General features: G+C 42.1%; 1 protein-coding gene across 4 annotated transcripts in view; it reads right to left on the minus strand.

Moving 5' to 3' along the window:
• LOC109402089 (uncharacterized) overlaps window positions 1-24,501 on the minus strand; it is a 157,069-nt gene that overhangs the window by 29,563 nt on the left and 103,005 nt on the right. Inside the window, exon 1 of one of the 4 annotated variants that reach the window (XM_062845042.1) lies at window positions 14,028-14,377. The exons of 1 other annotated variant lie outside the window; for it this stretch is intronic. In XM_062845042.1, the coding sequence (XP_062701026.1) occupies window positions 14,028-14,273 (246 nt within the window). In that variant the 5' untranslated portion in view covers window positions 14,274-14,377. Of the gene's footprint in view, window positions 1-14,027; window positions 14,378-24,501 lie in introns of those variants that run through there. 2 more of the 4 variants (XM_062845040.1, XM_029854946.2) reach the window with 2 other exon arrangements.

A 24,501-nucleotide genomic window follows, 5' to 3' on the forward strand; every position in this document is an offset into this window, starting at 1 on the left:
CAAAACTAGTGAATATATAGCTGCTTGCGCACAACCTATCAGTGCCTAGTCATTTTAAAATAACATCACAGACAAACAAACGTGAAAGTTTGACCACATTCATTGTAAACGATCGTTGATCAATTACAATACATCCGCTATCCCCTGGATATAACTCCAACTAGCATTCTCCAAAGACAAAAGAAATATTTCCTCATCATCTACCTATAAACTGATATGCGTGCATTTTTAATTTAGCATGAATCTTACATTTATTTCTAAAACAAACGCCGTTTTATGCATAAAATAATGTGAATACTCGCAGTTGTTTTAATTCACATTTGTAGGGTTCTCGTACTGACTGCATTGCTTTTATATGGCCCACAGTCACCCCCAAAATGAGTTATTTGCCCTACAGATCGAATTAATAAGTTTTTCATGCAAAACAGCATACAAAACCAAGAAAACTTATATTACTTCTCAAAACAACTACCCAATATATCTAGAGAACAGCAGTTATCAGGTATCAGTAGGTCGGCTCTAGAGGCACGTTCTCCTCCATTTGGGAAATTTGTGCCATCGCCATGAATACGAGCCTATTCATCATTTACCTGACGGAGAAGGGAAGGAAAAAGGATAGGAGATGGGAAAGGACAGGTAAGGGAATAGGATCGTCATACTCGCAAAAGCGTACCACAATGGGTTCACAGAGCGTCCTGAAAAGGACACTGTAATAACGCATAAGCGTGCCACAATGGGTTCGAACAGCGCCCTGAGAAGGGCACTGTGATAATGCATAAAGCGTAAAGAGAGCCTATAGCTCTTTACCACAGCGGGTCAAGAACAACAGAACGTCCTGAAGATTCAGGCTTCTGAAGTCAGTTTCACTTAATAAGTGTTTCCCGAGTACTCGGAAACGCAATTGCGCAAAAGCTGGACAGTTACATATTAAATGATACGAAGTTCCATAATCGGATTCACAGCTATCACATGCAAATGAATCAGCTTGCTGAATATTCGCCATGTGATAACTGAGTCGGCAGTGGCCAGTCAATGCTTTGACCAGCATGCTGCAATTCTGCTTTGACAGATTTGTTAGATACTTTGCCACCCCTAGAGATGGCTCAGTACAATACAATTTTGTTTGACGACATGACTCCAAACTATTCCAGTATTGTTTGTGCTGAGTGGCAGCCCAGGTGTCAATCTGAAGCTTCACCCAACACTTGGATACCGGAATAGCTGGCTCAGGGCCAATGAAGTCATGTGATGCTCCAGTGCGAGCTAACTCATCAGCCAATTCATTTCCAGCGATGGAAGAATGGCCAGGTACCCATACAAGGTGAACAGCGTTTGCTGAATTCAGCTCCTCAATTTGAGTTCGACAAGCGATAACTATCTTCGACCTGGAGTTGGCCGAAGCAAGTGCTTTAATAGCAGCCTGGCTATCTGAACAGAAGTATATTACTTTGCCCATTACGTGCTGCTGAAGTGCTGATTGCACTCCGCACATAAGAGCAAAGATTTCGGCCTGAAAAACGGTGCAGTGTCTGCCAAGTGAATAAGACTGATACAGCCTTAGCTCACGAGAATAAACACCAGCACCTGCTCGACCTTCTAGAAGGGAGCCATCAGTGTAACATACGATGCCGTCTGAAATACTTCTCTCCAGATAACCAGATGTCCACTCTTCCCGGGAAGGGAATTTCGTGGAAAATGTCCTATATGGAAAATTACAAGCAATTGTAAGATCACTTGGAGCAAGGACAACTTTGTCCCAATTCACCAAAAGTGGAAACAACGAGGTGTGTGTTGAACTGCGGTTCACAGGAGTTTCCTCTAGTAAACCGAGTACCCATAGACGGTAAGTGCAAGAAAGTGCTTCTTGTTTGAGATGAATGTGTAGTGGGACAGCGTCAAAGAGAACTTCGAGCGCTGCCGTGGGAGTTGAAGAGAACGCTCCAGACATCGCCATTAAGCACATCCTTTGGAGATGGCCTAACTTTGATTGGACCGTTCTCACTTCGCCCTTTTGCCACCACACAAGACATCCATAGGCCAATATTGGCCGAACAACAGTTGTGTAGATCCATTTGATATACTTGGGTTTTAGACCCCAAGTTGTACCAAAGGTTCGCCGGCATTGCCCGAAGGCCATACAAGCTTTCTTGATTCTGAACTCAACATGAGGTGTCCAGGAAAGCTTGGAATCAAGAATGACTCCAACGTACTTTACCTGTTCAGTCACATTGATTTCAGAATCAAAGAGACGTAAAGTTCGAACACCATTACGGTTTCGCTTTTCCGTGAAAAGAACAATAGATGTTTTACTCGGATTTACCGAAAGGCCATATTGGCGACACCAACCCTCAACTACCTGAAGAGCGTTTTGCATCAGGTCGAAAAGGGTGCTGATGCACATACCGACTAACAATGTTAGGTAGTCGTCGGCAAAACCATAAGTAGGAAAACCGCTATTATTGAGTTGCCTCAATAGCGTATCTGCTACGAGATTCCATAAAAGTGGTGATAAGACTCCCCCTTGGGGGCATCCACAAACACTCAATTTCCTAATCGCCGCTTGACGCAATGTCGAGAAGAGATGTCGGTTTTTGAGCATTTGGTGAATCCAATTGGAAATCATTGGAGATATACCATGACCCCGTGCGGCTTCCAATATGGCATCGAAAGGCACGTTGTCAAAGGCACCCTCGATATCTAAGAAAACACCCAAGCAGGATTGCTTTTGAGCGAATGCCTTCTCGATATCGTAAACAACTTTGTGTAAAAGAGTCACAGTGGACTTTCCAGATTGGTAAGCATGTTGGTTCACATGAAGAGGCACATTGGCCAGATAAACATCACGGATGTGATGATCCACAATGCGTTCTAAGCATTTCAGAAGAAAAGAGGTCAAACTGATAGGTCTGAAGCTCTTTGCTTCTTCATACGACGCGCGACCCACTTTCGGAATAAACTTCACAGTAATATCCCGCCAGGATTTGGGAATATACCCTGTAGCAAAACTGCAAACAAGTAGTTGTTTCAAAACATGTTTGAAATGATCAAATCCCTTCTGAAGCAAAATAGGATAAATCCCATCTGCCCCAGGAGATTTGAAAGGAGCAAAGCTATTAAGTGCCCATTCAATCGATTCTAAAGTTATGATACTCCGAGCCGAAGCTAAAGAATCATAACTACAAGAAAAGACATCAGGTTCATCCGAAGATGTAATATCCACACATCCGGGGAAGTGTGTACTGAATAAACATTCTAAAACTTCCTCATCAGAGGAAGTGAAATCACCATTTGGTAAACGAAGTTCGTTCACTTGAAAATCCTTAGATTTTGCAAGGATTTTGTTCAATCGACTGGCTTCACTCAGACTGGAAACATTTGTACAAAGGTTTTTCCAGCCGGATCGTTCAGCAGACCGAAGAGCTTTCTGGTAGGCCTTGCGAGCCGACCTGAAAGCCTCCGATCCAGCCGAACGTCGTCTGTTCCAACTCTTTCTACATTGTTTCCTGAGCTTCGCCAGATCGGAGTTCCACCAAGGGGTTCCTCTTGTGGTCTTCACAGACCGCAGAGGGCAGGCTTCTTCAAAAGCTTCCATGATGAAGGCCGTTGTAGTATCAACGGCATCATCTAAATCACTTGGAGTGTCAATTGATGGTGAGTATCCATGAAATTTGGCTGCAACCAAATCGGTAAAGAGATCCCAGTTGGTTGACCGGGGATTCCTGAAACGCAAAGTTTGCGAAGTAAAATTCACATGTTCAAACAAGATGTAACGATGATCAGATAAAGATTCTTCATCTGACACATGCCAATTGGTCAGCTCATGACTAATTCTGCTAGAGCAAAGCGTTATGTCTAACACTTCCTCTCTACCAGATACCATGAAGGTTGGTCGATTGCCTATGTTAAGTAATCCAAGATCTGTACTACTCAAGTATTCCATCAAACTGGAGCCTCTCAAATTGATGTCTGAGCTGCCCCAGATTATATGGTGAGCATTAGCATCACTACCAACAATTAGCGGAAGGCCTTTTGAAGTGCAGTATGCAATGACTTGCTTGAAAGCATCCGTAGGGGATGGTTCATCATGCGGTAAATAAACCGAACAATAAACGTATTTCTTGTTGAGGTTTCCAACAGATACATCTATTATGATAGCACATACATCTCTGGTAGTTAGTTCAGAGATGAGTGTAGCAACGATTGCGTTGTTGACAATCACACATGCTCGAGGCATGACACGTGAGTTTGCCATTTCATTTTTACTGAAAGTAGCAAACACCGGATTCACAAGGTTTCCTAAATAGAAATTCCCCTTACGAAAGTAAGGTTCTTGGACTAACGCCACTTGGGCTGTACCATTTTGCATAAGTCTACAAAGATTGATCGTTGCTGTTCTTTTGTGCTGAAGATTGATCTGAGCTATCCTAACCGTAGCCACTACCCAAACTAGGCAAGATTAAACTCTTAACAATCACAGCACAAAAAAGAACAGCAACAATAAAGCCAGATCGGTATCGAATTGAGTGCGCCAAAGGCGAGGATGCACAGAATACACTGTGTAAAACGCATAATGCGAAACCATAAAGGTGAAAATCTAAACTAATTAATAACATCTTCATAATCCCGCCCTTATTCAGCCTCAAGTATGAGATTGAAGAAGGGCAGCTGATTGTCTCGGAGAAACACAAGGTCCACCGCGCTATTGCTCCGGTTAGCACAGTAAGGGCAAATACTGTGGAGGGTGCCCTGGTACTCCACAGGCTCCGTTTGCGGTTAGGTTTTTATTAGACCCCCCTAGCCATTCATTCCTAGGCACGGTAAGCATAAAGCCGCATAACACCATGAATTAGGGGTCACCTGATTAGTGGATTCCTACCACTGGAACAGGCGGTCCGTAGTGCTATTCTTAGCCAGTTGAACTAACCGCTACCGACACTACACAGCTATCTAGGCTGATCGGGAAAAGAAGTTGATATTGGTGATCAACTTCATACGGGCCCGAAAAGTTTTTCATGCAAAACAGCATACAAAACCAAGAAAACTTATATTACTTCTCAAAACAACTACCCAATATATCTAGAGAACAGCAGTTCATTACATGTCCGATGTTCAGCTGTTTTCTACTGGGCATTTTAAAACAACGATTTTGTACAGTACGCTTAACCATGATATTCACATCACGTTTTCTTAATGGAAAATTAACAAAATGTGACATTTTTCTACAGCGGATGATCAACGCAAGTTATATTTGCCATATGGTATCAGCTTTTTGATAATCACTTTAATAAATGTTAGTATTTTGAGCGAAACATCTTTCTTGATTTTTGGCCCAAAGTTACCCCCCAGGCCCAATGTCACCCCGACTGGCGGTAGTAAATTATTTCCATGTGGGAGAAAAAATCACTTAAAATTTGCACTGCTTCATAAAGCCGCAATTTGGTTCAAATTTTGATTACCTACCCTATGTGTACTAGAGCGATGCATCTGGAGCTCGTGGGCTCCTTGTCAACAGACGGATTTCTCGGAGCGTTGCATCGTTTCGTGAGTCGAAGAGGAAATGTTGCCGAAATGCGTTCAGACAACGGCACGAACTTCGTTGGGGCTGAACGACAGTTGACGGAATTGCGGAACCTATTGGCCTCGCAAACTTTGGAGAACAAGATCTCTGAATTCTGCCAGCCTCGTGGTATTACCTGGAAGTTTATTCCGCCACGAGCTCCGCATCAAGGAGGGCTCTGGGAGGCCGGAGTCAAATTCGTGAAGAATCATTTGAACAAGGTGCTGAACGAATCACATTTGACGTACGAGGAGATGTGTACTTTGCTGTATCAAATAGAAGCGATTCTGAATTCACGTCCAATGGTCCCGCAAAGTGACAATCCCACGGATTACCAAGCGTTAAGTCCGGCCCATTTCCTGGTTGGGCGCGAGTTAACATCGATTGCTGAGCCTTACTACGGGGATCTGAAGGAGTCATCGTTGTCCCGGTATGGGGCTGTCCATAAACCACGTGGTCATTTTTTTGGCACTTTTCGACCCCCCCCCCCCCCCCCTGCGTGGTCATTTGTCCATACAAAAAATTTTATTTGTCCATACAAAATGGTCATTGCCCCCCCCCCCCTTATGACCACGTGGTTTATGGACAGCCCCTATCAGTTAATCCAACGAAGGAAGCAATCATTTTGGCGTCGGTGGTCAGCTGAGTACGTGACGGGATTGCAGAAGCGTGGGAAGTGGTTCAAAAACCCTACTCTCCTGCGTGAAGGTTTGCTTGTGGTGTTGAAGGAGGATGGAAGAACGTGGAAGCTTGGACGAATTATAGCTACGCACCCTGGCAAAGACGGAATCGTTCGCGTGGTAACCGTGCGAACCAACAGCGGAACGTACAAGCGGGCAACCACGAAAATAGCTGTGCTGCCGATTGACTGCGAGGAGCATTCCAATGAGAAGGAGATGAGCCATCCGGCTCCGGGCGGAGAATGTTTATTCAAAAATGAGATGTAATTTTTTACAGTGGATCGTAGGCTTACCCCCCGTGGGTTTTTGACAGATAGACTTGCTTGATTTTTCTTGAAATGTTTTTTTTTTCCGGTTAGGACCGATCAGGCAGGAAGCGAGGAGAAATTTTTTAGTTAAATAAAGAGCGTTAACAAGGACGGTTGTAAAAACTTGAAATACAGTCCACTGAGTTTTTAATTACGACCACTGAATTCCCGAAGGAACACCTTCCATAAATTCTATTTGGGTTCCTCAAGGATTTTCTTTTTCTGGGATCCTTCCAGCAATTGAACCCGGGATTTCTGCTGGGATTTCCCCAGGGAGGAGTTCTTTTGGGGGTTTCTTCAGGAATCCCTTGCGAGATTCCTACAGGAACTCAACTAAAATTCCGCCAGAGATTCCTTCTAGGAATCCCATGCGAGATACCTCCTGGGATTTTTACGGGATTTTTTTCTAAGATACTTCCGGGAATCCTCCAAGAACTTATTTCAGTATTCCTCTCAAAACTTCATCCGGGAATTCTCCAAGAACTCCTTCCGGGTTTGCTTCACGGACTCCTTCCGGGATTACAGCAAAAATTCCTCTGGGATCTCCTTCTGGCATTTCTCCAAAGTCCTCCTCCGAGATTTCTCCAGCACCTACTTTCAGGATTCTATGGGAGCTTCTTTGGGGCTGTTCATAAACCTCGTAGACCAAAATTTGGCCATCTTAGACCAACCAGAAATTCTGGAAAAACATCCGTTGATGTTGCAGAAGCAATCTCAATAGGAATACTGCCAAGAGTTTTAGGAGGAATCTCAGACGGAACCTTTCAAGAACCTCAGAAGAAACTCCTGGAAGGATCCCAGTAGAAACTTTTGAAGGAACCCCAAAGAGAGTCTCAGCTGGAGCTCTCTAAGGAATCACAGAAGGAATTCTCAGAGGAATCCTACAATAAATTTCTGTGAAAACCATGGAAGATATCCCTAGAGGAATCTCAGGAAAGATTGCAAGGGAATTCCCGGAGGAATTTCGGAAGGATTTTTTAAGGAATTCAGAAATTGCTGATGTGGTCTCAGAAGGTATTTCTTGAAAAATCCCAGAAATAATCTCTGAATGGATCCTGGGAATACCTGTACAGTTTGAGAATTTTGCTACCCGTTTGTTTTTTTTTTCATACATATGCTTCAAACCAGGCCCGTGCACAGAAGTGGCGCCAAGGGAGGGGTTTTTCCTAATTTCGGCAAAAGGCGGAGGGGCGCCTAGTGTATGAAGCGTCGGTAATGGGGAGGGTTTAACCCTTAAACTCCCCCCCCCCCTTGTGCACGGGCTCGCTTCAAACTGCTGACGACGAGAACCCACCGGTACAAGGATCACTCCCATTCGAATGGAAAATATTCAAATTGACTTTTTTTGCCTTTCTCGTACACCAAGGTGTACCGAAAGGCTATATGTTCACTCCAAAAACGAAAATTTGATAGAGCCCCCGGAGGGGTCAAGTGTTATATACCAATCGACTCAGCTCGACGAGTTGAGATGATGTCTGTGTGTATGTATGTGTGTGTGTGTGTGTGTGTATGTATGTGTGTGTGTGTGTATGTGTACAAAAAAGGTCACCTATTTTTTAGATAGTAAACATCAACCGATTTTAACGACCGACGGTTCATTCGACGCGGAATCTGGTCCCATTGTTTCCTATTGAAAATGGTTCGGATCGGTCCAGCCGTTCCGGAGTTATGGCCATTTAGGTGTTCCGGATCGGTACCCCAGGAAGGGGCCAGATATGAAAATGCAACAAACCCATGCATGCGACCCATCAAACCACGGCATTTTCGATAACCTGATGAGTGGTAAGCAGAAAAATAGTCTAAGACCATATCTGAACCGGTATTGTTCCGGAACCGGTTCCGGGTGTCCCGCCGGAAGTGGCAAATATCAAAGTGAACCAAACCCATGCATGAGACACATCAAACCACGGCATTTTCGATAACCTGATGAGCGGTAATAAGAAAAATAGTCTAAGAACATATCTGAACCGGTAGTGTTCCCGAACCGGTTCTGGGCGTCCCGCTGGAAGTGGCCAAATAAACAATTGTACCAAACCCATGCAAGCGACACATCAAACCACGGCATTTTAGATGACCTGATGGACAATGAGCAGGAAAATCATCTCAGACCATATCTGAACCGGTAGTGTTCCGGAACCGGTTCTAGGCGTCCTGCTGGAAGTGGCCAAATATACAATTGAAGCAAACCCATGCATGCGGCACATCAAACCACGGCATTTTTGATGACATGATGGATAATGAGCAGGGAAATCATCTCAGACCATATCTGAACCGGTAGTGTTCCGGAACCGGTTCTAGTCGTCCCGCTGGAAGTGGGCAAATATACAATTGAACCAAACCAATGCATGCGGCACATCTAACCACGGCATTTTTGATGACCTGATGGATAATGAGCAGGAAAATCATCTCAGACCATATCTGAACCGGTAGTGTTCCGGAACCGGTTCTAGGCGTCCCGCTGGAAGTGGCCAAATATACAATTGAAGCAAACCCATGCATGCGGCACATCAAACCACGGCATTTTCGATGACCTGATGGATAATGAGTAGGAAAATCATCTCAGACCATATCTGAACCGGTAGCGTTCCGGAACCGGTTCTAGGCGTCCCGCTGGAAGTGGCAAAATATACAATTGAACCAAACCCATGCATGCGACACATCAAACCACGGCATTTTCGATGACCTGATGGACAATGAGCAGGAAAACCATCTCAGACCATATCTGAACGAGTAGTGTTCCGGAACCCCTTCCGGGGTTCCCGCCGAAGTGGTTAAATCTGAAAGAGAAACAAACCCGTACATGCGTCACATCAAATAGCGGCTTTCTAGATTACGGTTTTGAGTGGCCGGAAGGGGCCAAATGAAAAAGTAAACCAAATCCAGACATGTGACACATCAAATCGTGTCTTTTGCGATAGCCTGATGAACAGTTAGCTATAAAATAGCCTTACGTCACACTAAAGACAACTGGTAGTGTTCCGGAATTGGTTCCGAGAGTCCCGTCGAAATTGTCAAACTCTGCATGTGACACCTTCAATTTGCAGCGTTTTTGGTTAACCGATGAGCAGTTAACAAGACAATAATGTTAGACCATATTTGGTTCAGCCGGTAGTTACCCTGAATCAGATCTGGGTAGTAAAATGTAAAATTTAACCAAACCCATGGATGCGGTACATCAAATCACGACCAGTCTTGTAAACATTCGACACTTTTTACTACCTTCATTTCGTTGCCGCAGTCGGGTGTCAGTCGGCTTTGTTACATTCGTGCGCTATCGTTACCTCTTACCTACACACAACACGAGCAGTAGAACGAAGATCAATAAACATAAGAAAGGGTCAAATCAATGTTATTTGACACGATGACACGTGTCTAATTCTAGCTTTACGCATAGATTTTCACCCGAGCAGAGGAAAATATCAAAATAATAACAACGGAATCACAAAACCTGTTTTTATATCTCGGTTTGTTATTATTAACTTATTAAGTCATCACCGTTCCATAACATGTTCTGTTGGGCAATCTTATTTTGTTATGATCGTGCTCTTGGTATATTTTCTTTAAATTACATTTCAATAACATGTTTTGTTGTAGCACAAGTTCAGTTATTATTGTGTCATTGAGACAAACATTTGATCATAAGTATTACAACATAACTGGCTTTGCAATCAAAACTACACCATTCGAGATTTTCGTTGTTCACATCATTCCGTGAGGAACTGTAAGAGAAGATATTATTTTGTCATCAGTTCCTCTTCTTTCTGACATTACGTTTTGACTGTGACAGAGCCAACTTATAAGCCTTTTGTTTTATAAGCACTTTGAAAAGTATACCTGTTTTTTTTGTCCTAATTTCAATTAAGTATGAATATGAATATAGAGAGTGTAATAGAGTTTAAACCATTTTTTGAAACATTTTGAATCAGTGGAATTCAAGGACAAGCAACACTTTTTCGACAAAAATGTAAAAAATAAGTCATCAAGAAGAATAACTCTATTGATTATTATTTTTAGACATTTTGTTTTTATTGATTTCACTGCATCGATCCCACTTAGATTCACTTGGATAAATGTGTCAATCAATGAGGTAATAATGTAAATAATCTTATAAACAATGAACCACCTAATAAAGGGCTTCTAAACGTCGGTAGTTTTTCATCTTAAGTTGTTTGGAAAATAAACGAAAACTATTGTTTCTCTCAGTTTTCGATAATAAATCGCTTGCGACAACAATAGCGTCCCAAGTATGAATGAAACATTTAACAATAGATGCTATTGTTGCGTATCCCATTGAATTCATATGGGACATTGGAGGAGTTCCTATCCGCAACAGAAAAAAAAGCAAATTTTGTTTTCAGATTGTTATCAATAACTTATTCATATCAAAATTTGTTATTAAAATATTTTAAAAAATCGCTGTTATTAAGTTGTTATTGAAACTAACAAAACATGTTATTGAACAGGTCTTCCAGGAACATTTTTTTGTTATAATTTTTGTTATTTTGCCGCTTATGACAGACAAGTTTAGAACAGGATATGTTATGTAAATAACATGAAAATAACTCTTTCCGTTACTCAGTTATTTTTCTAAAATAACACATTAAATTATGCTGTTGCTATTCCCTTCTGCTCGGGCAGCCAATTCCGATTATGAATGTTAATAATAGTTTATTATTGCATGTTGCATTGAATACGACACACACACAGCTAATCGCGTTCGGTAATTTTTACCGAAATCTCAACCGCTGAGCGTTCGGTAATGGATTTTTAACGAAATTCTGTAAAAATAACTAATTTCGGTAAAATGTTATCGTTTATGTGTCAAACTCTAGCGAACTTCGGTAGAAGTTGCTACCTTTACCGAATTTTTCCTGTAAAACAAACTTAACGGTTGAGATTTCGGTAAAACATTACCAAAGTCGGTGATTTTTTCTAACTATGCAGATGGGCAACATAGCCCTTAATATGGAAGAAGACAGGAATAACAAAAGCCGAACCGTCTCCCGAAGCCGCTATCGTGGTGAAGTGCATTCGTTTGACATTTTTGTTTCGAACAGTAGTTCGATTGCTTGTGTTGCGAATGTCGGAGACAAAGGAGGCCGAATATCGACGAAAAGGTCCAAATGACTGTGATCTCTAACAAGACTGATCACGACTTATTGACAACCTGATGGAAAAATAGGGTCAGACCACATTAGATTCCCGGTAGTGTTGCGGGTTCAGCTGTGGCTTCGAAAGTGGTTAGAAGTAAAAGTGAAGCAAACCCATTCATGCGATATATCAAATCGCGGTGATTAGGTAAAGGTGAATAAATAGCAATAAAATATTCTCAGACCATAATTGGGACAACCGGTAGTGTCATGGTCCATGACTCATGGAATCAGAACCGGCTATCCCATCGGAAATTACCAAATATAAAAATGAACCAAACCCATACATACGACACATCAGATCGCAGATTTTTTGATAATCTAATGAACGGTTAGCAAGAAAATAGCCTTAGATAACATTAGAGACTAGCTGTTGTGTAGCAGAACCAACGTTCATGTGAAAATTTAAATCGTGGATTTGTTTAATGGCCTGATAAACATTAGGTATGAACAACAGTGACGAATAGGTCTAAGTTCTCATATATGAGAACAAAATATAGACAAAACTAAAGCGATCCCATCAAATCGTACTATTTCAGATTCCTAAGGTGTAAATTTATAGCAGGATGGGTCAACGTTGAATGTAAAAATAAGAATTTGATCGCTTCAACAGAAGATGGTGGCTGTTTTATGGAATTTTGAGCTCTAAAACTATGTAAAATAAGTGTATTTGGTATGGGAAATATGTTCGGAGTCCACCAGAGTATCCAAGATAGCGGTCCAAAGTCTTATATAATGGCCCAGTATTCAAGTTAGTTCCTATTTTATAGGATTTTTAATTCTTGCATTATGGGCATATTTTGTATGAAAATATGTCCAGAATTCAAAATTTGTAATCAGAAAACCCAAGCTGTGCGCTGTTTCACAAGGTCTGCAATTTGACTATAGTTTGAATGGGGAAGAATGCCGGTCTTCGTCCAAAACTGGTAACCAGAAAATCATAAACGACATGCCAAAATTCGATACGGCGACTATTTTATGTAATTTTAGGTGCAGAGTCCAAAAATGAATACCAGAACATCCAAGATGGTGTCTCAATGTTCAAGATGGCGATTAGTTTAGTTGGGGTAGATATCCGGAGTCATGAAATGATGACCGGAAAATCTAAAATGACGTTTCAAAATTTTGCGGCTTCTTGGTTTGAGTATTGGATCGTTGTTTTATATTTTCTGAATATTGGATGTTATGCTAATATAAAATGTATCCATATTGAGTAGATTTAGCAAGCAGTTTTCATTTTGTATTTATGTCAATGTCATCAACATGTCGCTCGAGTTTTGTTGAAAGGATATTTTAAAGCACGAGAAAGGCACCATCACCGCTAGGTGGATTAATTAGGGTTTTTTACCTAATTGACACTATTTGTAAATCGTTTTGTATTTTGTAATTTTATACGTGTAATTTGTTGTGTATGCAGGTTATGTGAAAAGATATAGGGTTTTTACGCCGATGTGAGAAAGTTTTGACAACAATTCATTCAAATCGGCTTTTCCCTATCCCTTCTGTTTGTTAAGACCATCTAGGTCAGATGAATAATAAATAAATAAATACTTCCTGGATGAATCTTAGCTCTTGGAGGAACCCCAGATGAAACCTTCCAAGGAATCTTAGAAATTCCACATTAAAAAAGACCCATGAAAAGCTGACAATTTTTTTTCCGAAGTCCAAACCGTAAACAACAAGGCCACAAAACATCAAATAATCAACAGCACTAGGAAATGGATCTTCCATCAAGCCAACACAAATCACTAATCACCCAAAAAAAAAACTAGTCCACCTCAAATCACCGTTTCCAATCTGCGTTTCCAAGTCTCTTCCGGCCTTTTAGTATACCCTTCACTTTCCGTCACTCTCCACCCCCCTCACACGCTTGCCACCGACGACGTCCTCATCCTTGGTGACTTCCACTCGCCATTCGTCACCGTCGCCGGATGGATCAGCGCCGGTGGCAATTTCCCTGTTCCTCGTTTCCTTCCTCTCTCAATTTGAGAGATCCGCGCGCGCGCGGCACTAATTCGAGTCACTTCACTGCACCACACTACTTTGTTTTATGGGTTTGTTCCATCCAACTCAATTAGCCGTTGAACGCTTGTCACGGGGTGTCGGTCGCCGACCTTGATCTCCAGGCAGGGTGTTTAATGGTTCACCCCAACAACAACACCAGCAACGACAACGACAGGTCCCATTTGGGTCCCAACATCACACACTCTTTGGTCACACGCGTCGTCGTCGTCAATTTTAGTAGTTGTCGCCGTCGTCGTCGTCACCGTCCCCAGTAATTAACTGGTTGTCCGGGCCTCCCCCAAAACACCAGGCGAGTTGCGAGAGGTACCTTGCACGGGTCGCTGCCGCAGCTGAACGGGTTGCGCGTTGCGATTGATGTTGAACGGCGGTGAACGGCGTCCGGATCGAGACTAAAGTCAACCCGCGAGATGAATCTTACCGTAGGCGCGAAATCGACGTCGTCCGTGCTGTGCAACAACGGCGACGTCGCCGCAGTCGATCGAACGGTTAGAAGCTTTTTTGTTGTTCCTCGGATTGTCGCGTCGTCGTCGCCGTCGGATCTTAACAGCCGCATGCTTCTATGCGTGTGTGCGCGCGAGATCGCGCCGCGCGAACAGTGCGCGGTGCTTGGGTGCACCGCCGTGTACTAAGTGGCGTGACGACAACAACGAGCAGCATTGGCACCAACAACAGCAGAAATGGTGAAAAAAAATCAGAAGGTTGGTCCGCTCCGCGCGTCCGTAAGGAAGGAAGAGGAGGGTGGGGTCGCGCGCAGATCAATATGTGTATGGACACACACAATTCGGCGCGGTGCGGTCGAACGCAGTTGTTTGGTGGATCGTGATCGTGACGATATTGGGGGGCTAAAGCAAACTACGAGCAGGAAAAGTGCAATAACATTGAATGCTAAGCGGGCTAAGTACTGGTTCCACCTTGTTTTGGTTTGGTGTGAAATGTTTGCGAGCAAATTCGGTGTGGAAAAATTCAGCATTTGGGCTAAAATAGTGGCGAGTTTAGTCGATAATGTCAATTTCTTCATTTTTCGAAGAATTCCTAATAAAGTTTCTCTTTTTTATTTTCCTTGATAATTCCAACAGATATTTCCAACAGAAAATTCCAACAGAAATTTCCTCATGGATGTTTTCAAAACATCTTCCTGAGATTCATTTGTATTTTTTTCCAGGGTTGACATTAAAAATTCTTCCGTACAGTTCTCAAGAAATTTCTGAAATATTTCTTAAGAAAATCTTTCATGGATTTCTTCAGAAATTCCTCCGTGTATTTCTTACGAACACCCTGCAGTAATTTCTTCAGAAATATATTCAAAAACTGGATTTCTTCAAAAATTTAATTCAGCGATTTCTTCGGGTATTCCTTCAAAAATCACTTAATAAAATTCTTGTGGGCTTGTTTAGAAAGTCTTTAGTGCACTCATTTCTCTTACGAGATTTTTCAGTCATTGTCCCTGTAATGCCCGGATAAATTTTTCTATAGGTTCTTTTTTAGAGATTGCTTGCGAAATTCCTTCAGAAAATCTTCCTGGGATTCAAACGGAAAATTCGTCGGGGGGTTTTGTCAGAAATTCCTTTAATAGTTTCTTAAAATTTTTCTAGATTTCACTGCTTGGCCTTATACTACATAAGTGACTCGATTTTGGTAGCCCCATCCCAAAACACGTATTTTGCCCTGCTTAATCTAAACGGTTTTTTAAACTTTTCAACCTTCTATGTTCTGCCTTTAAAATTTCTCACTAGTTTTCTTCAAAAAATCCTTAAAAGATATTTATTAGAAATTTAATTTGTATTTTTTTTTTAGCAATTCCAGTAAGTATTCATCAAAAAATTTCTCCTAGGATTTCTTTAGCAATTCAATCAGTGATGCGTGCAGAATTCATTCTGAGCTTTTTTCTTTGAAAATCTTTCAAAAGTTCAAAAACTCCTCCAGGATTTTGTTTTTTTTGGAGAACTATCTACTGCTTTTTCCAGAAATTTCCCCAGGATTTCATTTACGGATTCTAATAAAAAAACATATTCAAAGAAGTAACACGTGAATTTTCTTCAGAAATTATTTAATGGATTTTTATTTAATATTTCACTAGGATTTCCTTGAGAATTAAAAAAAAAAAAACTTGTATCAATTGCTTCAGAAACCCCACCAAGATTTTTTTTTCACAATATCTTTTGTCTGTGTATCGCGAATAGAATGAAGTGCACGTAATGGTCTAGCTGTGACGCGAATAGCTTTTTAACGCGTAAGATCATACAGTTTATTGTCTAAAGACTGTGCACCATGCAAGGAGAGTTGAAAACGAAGTTAAAAACGAACTTAAGTTCAAAGTTTTGCGAGTTTCAGAAAGCGAATCAGGGGGAATCGACGAGTTTATCCTCTTTGATATTACGGTTAATGATTGCAATTTACTTGTAGGTGCTTTTTACAATCCACCTGACAATGACTGCTCTTGTTTATTAGATTTACTAATGCGTGAATATGGAACAATGTATGGAAACATATATTTATTGGGAGATTTTAACACGAATCTCTTAAATGTTAATTCGGCTAAAACTAGAAGATTTGTTAGTGTTCTGGAGACGCATGGCTTAGTTAGTATTGGTACTGAGCCAACTTTTTTCTACGAAAATGGTCAATCACAGCTGGATTTGATGATAACTAATGACCAATCTAACGTGCTTCGTTTCAGCCAAGTGGAAGCACCTGTGTTTTCCAATCATGATGTTATATTCGCATCGTTAAATTTTACAAAAACCCCGGCTAGTGGTACCTATCAATATCGGAACTACAATAAAATAAATGCTAATCTTTTAAATGAAGCGTTTCACAGGATTGATTGGTCAAACTTCTATCAGATTGATGATCCAGATATATTAACTGATTTTTTTAATACAGCAATAGTTGGTTTACATGATTCTTTTGTTCCCTTGAAGACAGCTCGATCTAGACGAACTGGTAATCCGTGGTTTAACAGTACAATTGCCAAAGCTATGGTGGATCGAGACATAGCTTTTAAACAATGGAAAGCGACTAAAAATACTGAACATTTTAACCTATACAAAAGATTGAGGAATAGAGTTAATCTACTCATCCGAACAACAAAAGAAAATTACTATTCTGAATACTTCAGCCCACAATTATCACAAAAAGACTTATGGAAACGACTCAAATCTTCAGGTGTTAATGCATCATCAGAACGTCAAACCATCACGGCAACACCAAATGAAATTAATGAATCTTTCTTAAGAAATTATAAGGATAATACGACTAGTTGTGGTTCACAAACGAATTTTCAATGGAATTCTTTCAATTTTCGAATTGTAGATGAAGCTGAAGTCATAAATGTTCTGTTTGAGTTAAAATCTAACGCTGTTGGGCTTGATGAAATACCTCTTAAATTTCTAAAGATTATTTTGCTACTTATCATCAGTCCGATCTGCTACATTTTTAATCGTATAATTATTTCCGGTAAGTTTCCAAGAGCATGGAAAATGGCAAAAAATATTCCGATGCAGAAAAAACCTAGAAACGATTCACTCGAAAACTTACGGCCTATAAGTATTTTACCTAGTTTATCCAAAGTATTTGAGAAAATTTTGAAAAAGCAAATTTGCAATTACATTACCGACAACAATCTTTTAACTCCGTTTCAATCTGGATATAGACCCAACCATAGTACAAAAACAGTTATGCTAAAAATTTTAGATGATATTGGGTTTATTCTTGATCAAGGTAATTCAGCTGTCCTTTTGCTTCTTGATTTTTCGAAGGCGTTTGATAGAATATCGCACAGTGTGTTATGTAGAAAGTTGCTGAACAATTTTGGCTTCTCGAGTGACTCTGTGTCATTGATTAAATCATATCTCCAAGGGCGTGTTCAAACTGTGTACAACAACGGAGAATATTCAAACTTTTTACCTATAATATCTGGTGTTCCGCAAGGATCAATTTTAGGACCCATCCTTTTTTCTTTGTACGTTAATGATCTTCCTAATGTCCTTGAATACTGTAAAATTCGAATATTTGCTGATGATGTACAGCTGTATATAGAATGTATTCTCGGAGACGCTGATAATGTTTCTACGAAAATCAACGCTGATTTGAAAAGGGTGTTTAGCTGGGCAGTGGAAAATAACCTAGCCCTAAATATCAACAAAACTCATGCTATGTTCATATCCAATAGAAATGATACTCTCAGACCTACGATTATGATCGATGGCAATCGAATAAGCTATGTTAATTCTGCCACTAGCTTGGGCTATGTTATCCAATCAAACTTGGAATGGGACAAATTTGTGTTGCAACAATGTGGGAAAATTTATGGAAAACTTCGTTCGTTACAGCTTACTGCTTCTCTGTTGCCTACGAACACTAAGATTAAGTTGTTCAAAACTCTTGTTTTACCGTATTTTATCGTGTGTGATTTTTTGTTAATGCAGGTCTCAGCAGATACTCTAAATCGCGTGAGAGTTGCTTTAAACGCTTGTGTTAGATATGTTTTTAAACTTTCACGTTTTAGTCATGTTTCACATCTTCAACCACGACTGTTAGGTTGTTCATTCGAGAACTTCTGTAAACTGCGTTGCTGTCAACTAGTTTTTAAACTTGCTAGCACAAAGAAGCCTGAATATTTATATACAAAATTAAATTGTTTACGTAGCGCAAGGTCGAAAAAATTCGCGATACCAAGACATCATACCACTAAATTCGGCAATAGCTTTTTCGTAAGGGGTGTTTCAACTTGGAATTCTTTGCCTAATGATTTGACGCTAATTAATACGGGGGCAGTTTTTAGAAAGAAATGTATAGAGAACTTGGGTTAAAATAGTAATTTAAAATGAAGTTCACTGTTTAAAATAAGACAATAATGGGCGGCACTTCTTCTATCGATGAATTCATTGTAACATTTAAAAAGACAATATGTCTTAAGTTACTTATTAATAAAGGATATAAATAATAATAATAATAATCTTTTGTGAATTTTTTTTTCGTTAATTCTTCCTGAGATTCGTATACAAACTTCTTGAAGAATTCCTAAGGAATATATTCCAAGGATTTTTTTTAGAAAATTCCTCCAAGAATTCCTTAGAACATTCTTCAAAGACTTCTGCAAAAATTCTTTCTGGGGTTTTCAACAAAACTTTCCAAAATTCCCAAAAATTACTTCCAAAATTTCCACAAAGATTCTTTCGGAAATTCCCTCAAGAATTTTCTCACGGATTCGAACCAATATCCTCCAAGGATTCCCTTAATTGTAAGTTTTCTTAGGTGACTGCTTTTAAAACTCATCCAGGTTTTACTTTAGAAACTCTTCAACAGAGTCCTAAAGAAAATTTTCAGAAATTTCTTCAGAAATTTGAAGATTCCTCCAAAAATCTTTCCGATGCATTCGTCAAGTAAACCTTCCATGGATATCTTTAGAAATTATTCCATGGATTCCTTTAGAAAGCATGCATTAATTTCTCAAGAAATCTCTTCAGAAGTTCAATTGAAAAATCATCTACAGATTTTTTTCCCAGCGATTTTTCCAGAAATTCTATTAAAATGTTTTTCAGGCATCTTTTGTTGGGCTTTATCGAAAAAGTCATCCATGAACAGGAATTGGATCCTTAGCCTTTGCATTGAGAGTTCCTAGTCGTATCATAAGATCAAGCAGGCACTGTGCAGTTATGTACGGAAACAAGTTGTTGAGGTTTTTCGGTACGGTGTACGGCTATTTAGCCGAATGCCGTTTAGCCGAGTGTCGTTTGGCTGAACGCCATTTGTCCGAATGCCATCAGGCCGAATGGATCATTTGCCCGAAGGCCGTTCGGTTGAATTATGTTCAAGAGATTTCAAAGAAACTTTTTCAACATTTTAGCCTGCAATACGTTCAAAAGAAATATTTCTTTCTTTTAAACATAGTTTTAATTTTTTAATTTTTGTGCTTTTTGACTAATGGTAATTCTACATTTCATCTTTTAAACATAGGCTATTCTTTCTAGTTTTACCAGTCAGGGTTTAGTTAGCGCTGAAACTGGCAATATTTCATCAGATCAGATTCCAAATGAACCTTTCGGCCAAATGGCGTTCGGCCAAATGATTCGGAACCGTTCGTTACCAACAGGTTGTTTTTTTTTGCCATAGATTCCAGCAGCACACGCAGCGCATGAGATGAGCTCCCCGGGACCTATGCGCCTCCCAGGCAACACGGAGTCGTATATGATGTAGAATAGGATGCTAAAGGGGAGACCATATGCGTACATGATTCCATTTAACCGCGTGTAAAATATACGCATATCGCCTCCACTTTAGCATCCTGTGTATTGACTGGGCTAGCTCTCACCTAGAGGATTTTCGTGAACCTCCTAGCAGCGCAGCACACTGCTATTTTTAAGAGCTTGGAGACATTTCGATGGGAGACTCGGTGTCACAATAATGAACATATGAGCAACGGAAAACTCGCTTTAAAAGATTTTTTCAAAGATTCCTCGAAGAATCCCTTCCATAGGCATCCCCAGAAATTTCTTCATGGATTCTTCCAAAAAATCTTCCATATGTTCCTTCAGAAAATCAAAAATTCAGAATTCTTCCAGAAGATCCTCCCAAGAAGATTTCAGTGATTCATTAGAAAAATCGTCCGCAGTGCCTTTCATAAACTCTTACAAAAATTCCTTTGAAAATGCATTCAAGGATTGTTTCAAAATATCTCCAAAGATTTCTTTAGAAAAACTTCCTATCAAAATAGTTTCATGGATTGATTTAGATTTTTTTTAGACACGAATGCCAACTTATTTGGTAAAGTGTCTTTAATAAAATATAATAATAATAATAATAATAATAATAATAATAATAATAATAATAATAATAATAATAATAATAATAATAATAATAATAATAATAATAATAATATATAGGTGGGAGCTCAGGTAAAATAACTCCTGGGCGTCCATGAAAAACCACCATTTGAGGAGTGGGAGCTCAAGGTAAAATATCTCCTGGGCGACCATGAAAAACCACCCTCGGCGAGCAGCGGCGCTTGAGCCAAGCTATTTAGCACTGTACTTGGAGTAAATGCCAATGCAGAACCCGTAGCTTCCGGGAATGAAAGCACACCCATATGGAGACACGAGCTAGACGAAATAGAAGAATGCGATCGCCCGAGGAGGGAGCCCCTACTGGAGCTGGTCCTGGAACGGGGGACAGAGCGAGCGGCCAGCGGCTGGAAGAGGAAATGGTGCAAGAGCGGCCTTCCAGTCAACGGGCACAGCCCGTACCACGAACGCAGAGCAGAAACGGCAGCAATAGCAATCACCAAGGCCATGCTGCACCTGCCAATGTTGCTGTGGCTGATCGACGTCAGTCACTCACGTTAGCAGGCGGCCGACGGCAGCGGATCATGTGGACGAGGGAGATGAATATGTACGTGATTCGCTGCTATTTTGTCTGCACGAGGATGGAGACGGACATGTCCGGCAGATCAGGGATGCTGGAAATGTTCAACGAGAGATTCCCTCGCTTTGCGAACCAGCTTGACTTGAACAAGCTGTACACACGACAGCGAGCAATTATGTCTCATAATATGCTCACAGCTGCAGAAGTGGAGTGCATCAAGCTGGAAGCGCAGAGGGAATTGGGAGAGGAGAGGACAAGATCGAGCGATACGTCGAGAAGGAGTTCTGATGGGCTGGATGCATCGAACGCGAGTGAGAGTCGTGATACGACTGCACCCACTGCTCCAGGACCAACAGCGGATATGCAACGACAGCAACTACGAGACGAACTAGCGCTCCACATGGCCACAGCAGTCACGCAGTTCCGTGGGACAGACCCCATGTCCCGGCACCGAATACCAAAGCTGCGGAATTCCTATTGGTTAACAAGTGCAGTAAGCATCCTAAACCAGGATATTTTGCCACAGTACTTGGAGGCCGTACAGCACCTTGAGGATCTGCAGTTTACGGTGTATTCAGCTGCGGTGGCTGTTGTCAAGACGCTGGGACTGCGGACGCGCCCGCAAGGCGACGGTGAAGGTCGCACACGCCCCAGCACACAGAAACCCGCGTGGATGCGACGTTTGGAGAACCGGATCGCCACATTGCGGACCAAGATTGGTCGATTAACACAGTACAAGCAGGGGAATCGATCAACGAGGCTAGTTCAATATGTTGCTGAAATTGTGAAGCCCGCAGAACTCCGAGATCTCACAGAAGCGGCGCGGCCAAATTATTGGGGGGGCAAAGCCTCATTTTTCTGATTTTTTGTATGGGAAAATCGAAAAATCGTCAAATATTGGGGGGGGCGAAACCATGCTTGCCCCCCCTAAGTTGGCGCCTATGCACAGAAGTCAACATTACGGAGATCCTCGACACCCATGTACAGCGGTTGAGTGCTCTTGCGAAACGATTGCGGCGTTATGGAGAATGTTCGAAGCGGAAGGAACAAAACCGGATGTTCAACATTAACGAAAGAGAGTTCTACAACTGCATCCGAAACGACAAGCCTGACTATGGAGAAGGCCTTCCGGAGATTGGCGAAGTCACACAGTTCTGGGCCAATCTATGGGAGAACCCTGTCCAGCACAGCGACGATGGGATGTGGTTGGCAGAAGAAGAGCGACAGTGTAATGGAGTTGGAGACATGACCGCGGTCGTAGTAACCGCTCAGGATGTACGCGAGGCTACCCGGTATACCAGAAATTGGGCTGCACCAGGACCCGATTTCGTGCACAATTTTTGGTATAAAAAGCTCACGACGATCCACGGGCGGATGGCGGAATGCTTCAACATGGTGCTAGAAGACCCCACGCAGCTACCAGAGTTCATTACCAGGGGTATCACTTATCTTCTGCCGAAGGACCAAAACACAGCTGACCCAGCAAAGTACAGACCAATAACGTGTCTTTCGAGTCTGTACAAAGTGCTGTCGTCGGTGATAGCGAGGAGGATACAAACCCACTGCGATGCCAACAACGTGATGACCGAAGAACAAAAAGGGTGTCGCAAAAACACGCAAGGCTGCAAAGATCAGGTCATTATAGATGCAGTCATTTTGGGTCAAGCCACCGATAAGCAGAGGAACCTGAGCATGGCGTACATCGACTACAAGAAGGCGTACGACTCAGTGCCGCACTCGTACCTTCTTAAGGTGCTACAGTTGTACAAGGTAGACGGGAACGTCATCAGGCTGATGCAACACGCGATGGGGATGTGGAGCACGTCCCTACAAATCACCGACGGAAGAGCTGTGTTGCGGTCCAGAACTCTCAGCATCAGGAGGGGTATATTTCAAGGCGATACCTTCAGTCCGCTATGGTTCTGCCTTGCAATGAACCCCCTCAGCAGAGCACTCAACCAATGCAACTATGGCTACCAACTGAAAAGTGGGGGAAGGAGTACAAGAATAACCCACACCTTCTTTATGGACGACCTGAAGCTGTTTGCGGAATCAGTACAGAGGCTGCATCAACTGTTGCAGCTTGTGACGGTGTTCAGCAACGACATCCGGATGGAGTTTGGAATTGACAAATGTCGGTCAGTCCATCTTCGCCGGGGTCAAGTAGTGGACGCCAGCTGTTTCCGCGTCAACGAACAGGAGGAGATTCGGAATATGGTTGAAGGCGAAGTGTACAAGTACCTCGGCTTCCTGCAACTTAGAGGTATTCGCCACACAGCGATCAAGAAGGAACTGCAGGACAAGTTCTTGCATCGTGTCAACTGTGTTCTGAGGAGCTTTCTGTCAGCCGGCAACAAGGTGAAGGCGATCAACACGTTTGCTGTGCCCCTGTTGACCTACAGCTTTGGGGTGGTAAAGTGGACCAAGACTGACCTCGAGGCGTTAGAACGAGCAGTACGAGTGGCGTTCACCAAGCACCGCATGCGCCATCCAAAGTCGTCCATTGAGAGAGTCACCCTGCCACGCGCAGTAGGAGGAAGAGGCGTCACCGATATCCAGGCACTATGTGTCTCCCAGATCCAGCAGCTGCGGGCATATTTCGTAGAAAGCCAGAACCGTCACGAAATGTACCGCACTGTATGTGAAGCTGACCACGGTTACAGCGCCCTGCATCTGGCGCAGGAGGATTATCAGCTGAACTGCGACATCAAGACCGTCGACGAGATGATCGTAACGTGGAAGCAAAAGGAGTTGCATGGGACGCACCCCCATCAACTGGAACTCGAGCACATCGATAAGGCGGCGTCAAACGCGTGGCTGGTGCGGGGTGACCTGTTCTCAGAAACAGAAGGTTTCATGGTAGCCATCCAGGACCGGGTAATTGCGACGAAGAACTATCGGCGGTACATATTGCACGAGGACGTGGAGGACCGTTGTAGGAAGTGTAATTCAGTAGGGGAAACGATCGAGCATGTCGTTGCAGGCTGTTCAGTGTTAGCTGGATCAGCTTACCTCGATCGTCACAACGAAGTTGCCAAGATTGTGCACCAACAGCTTGCTTTAAAGCACAACTTGGTCGACAGATTTGTACCAGCCGGACCCGGTTCTGGAAAATAGTTGCATAAAGCTGTACTGGGATCGCGAGATCATTACGGACGTCCTCATTCGTGCCAACCGGCCTGACATTGTGGTTTTCGACAAAAGGATGAAGCGAGTAACTCTCATCGACATCGCTGTACCGTTAGACCATAATGTGCAATCAACGTTCTCCGGCAAGATAACCAAGTACCACGACCTAGCGGAGGAGTTGAAGCAGATGTGGCACCTGGAGGACGTCCGTATAGTTCCGGTTGTCCTCTCGGCAACCGGAGTTGTCCCTAAATCTCTCCTGAGGTCCCTAGACGAGCTGGAATTGAAGA

This window comes from Aedes albopictus, chromosome 1 (assembly GCF_035046485.1).
Source record: "Aedes albopictus strain Foshan chromosome 1, AalbF5, whole genome shotgun sequence".
In the NCBI taxonomy this organism is placed as follows: Eukaryota; Metazoa; Arthropoda; class Insecta; order Diptera; family Culicidae; genus Aedes; species Aedes albopictus.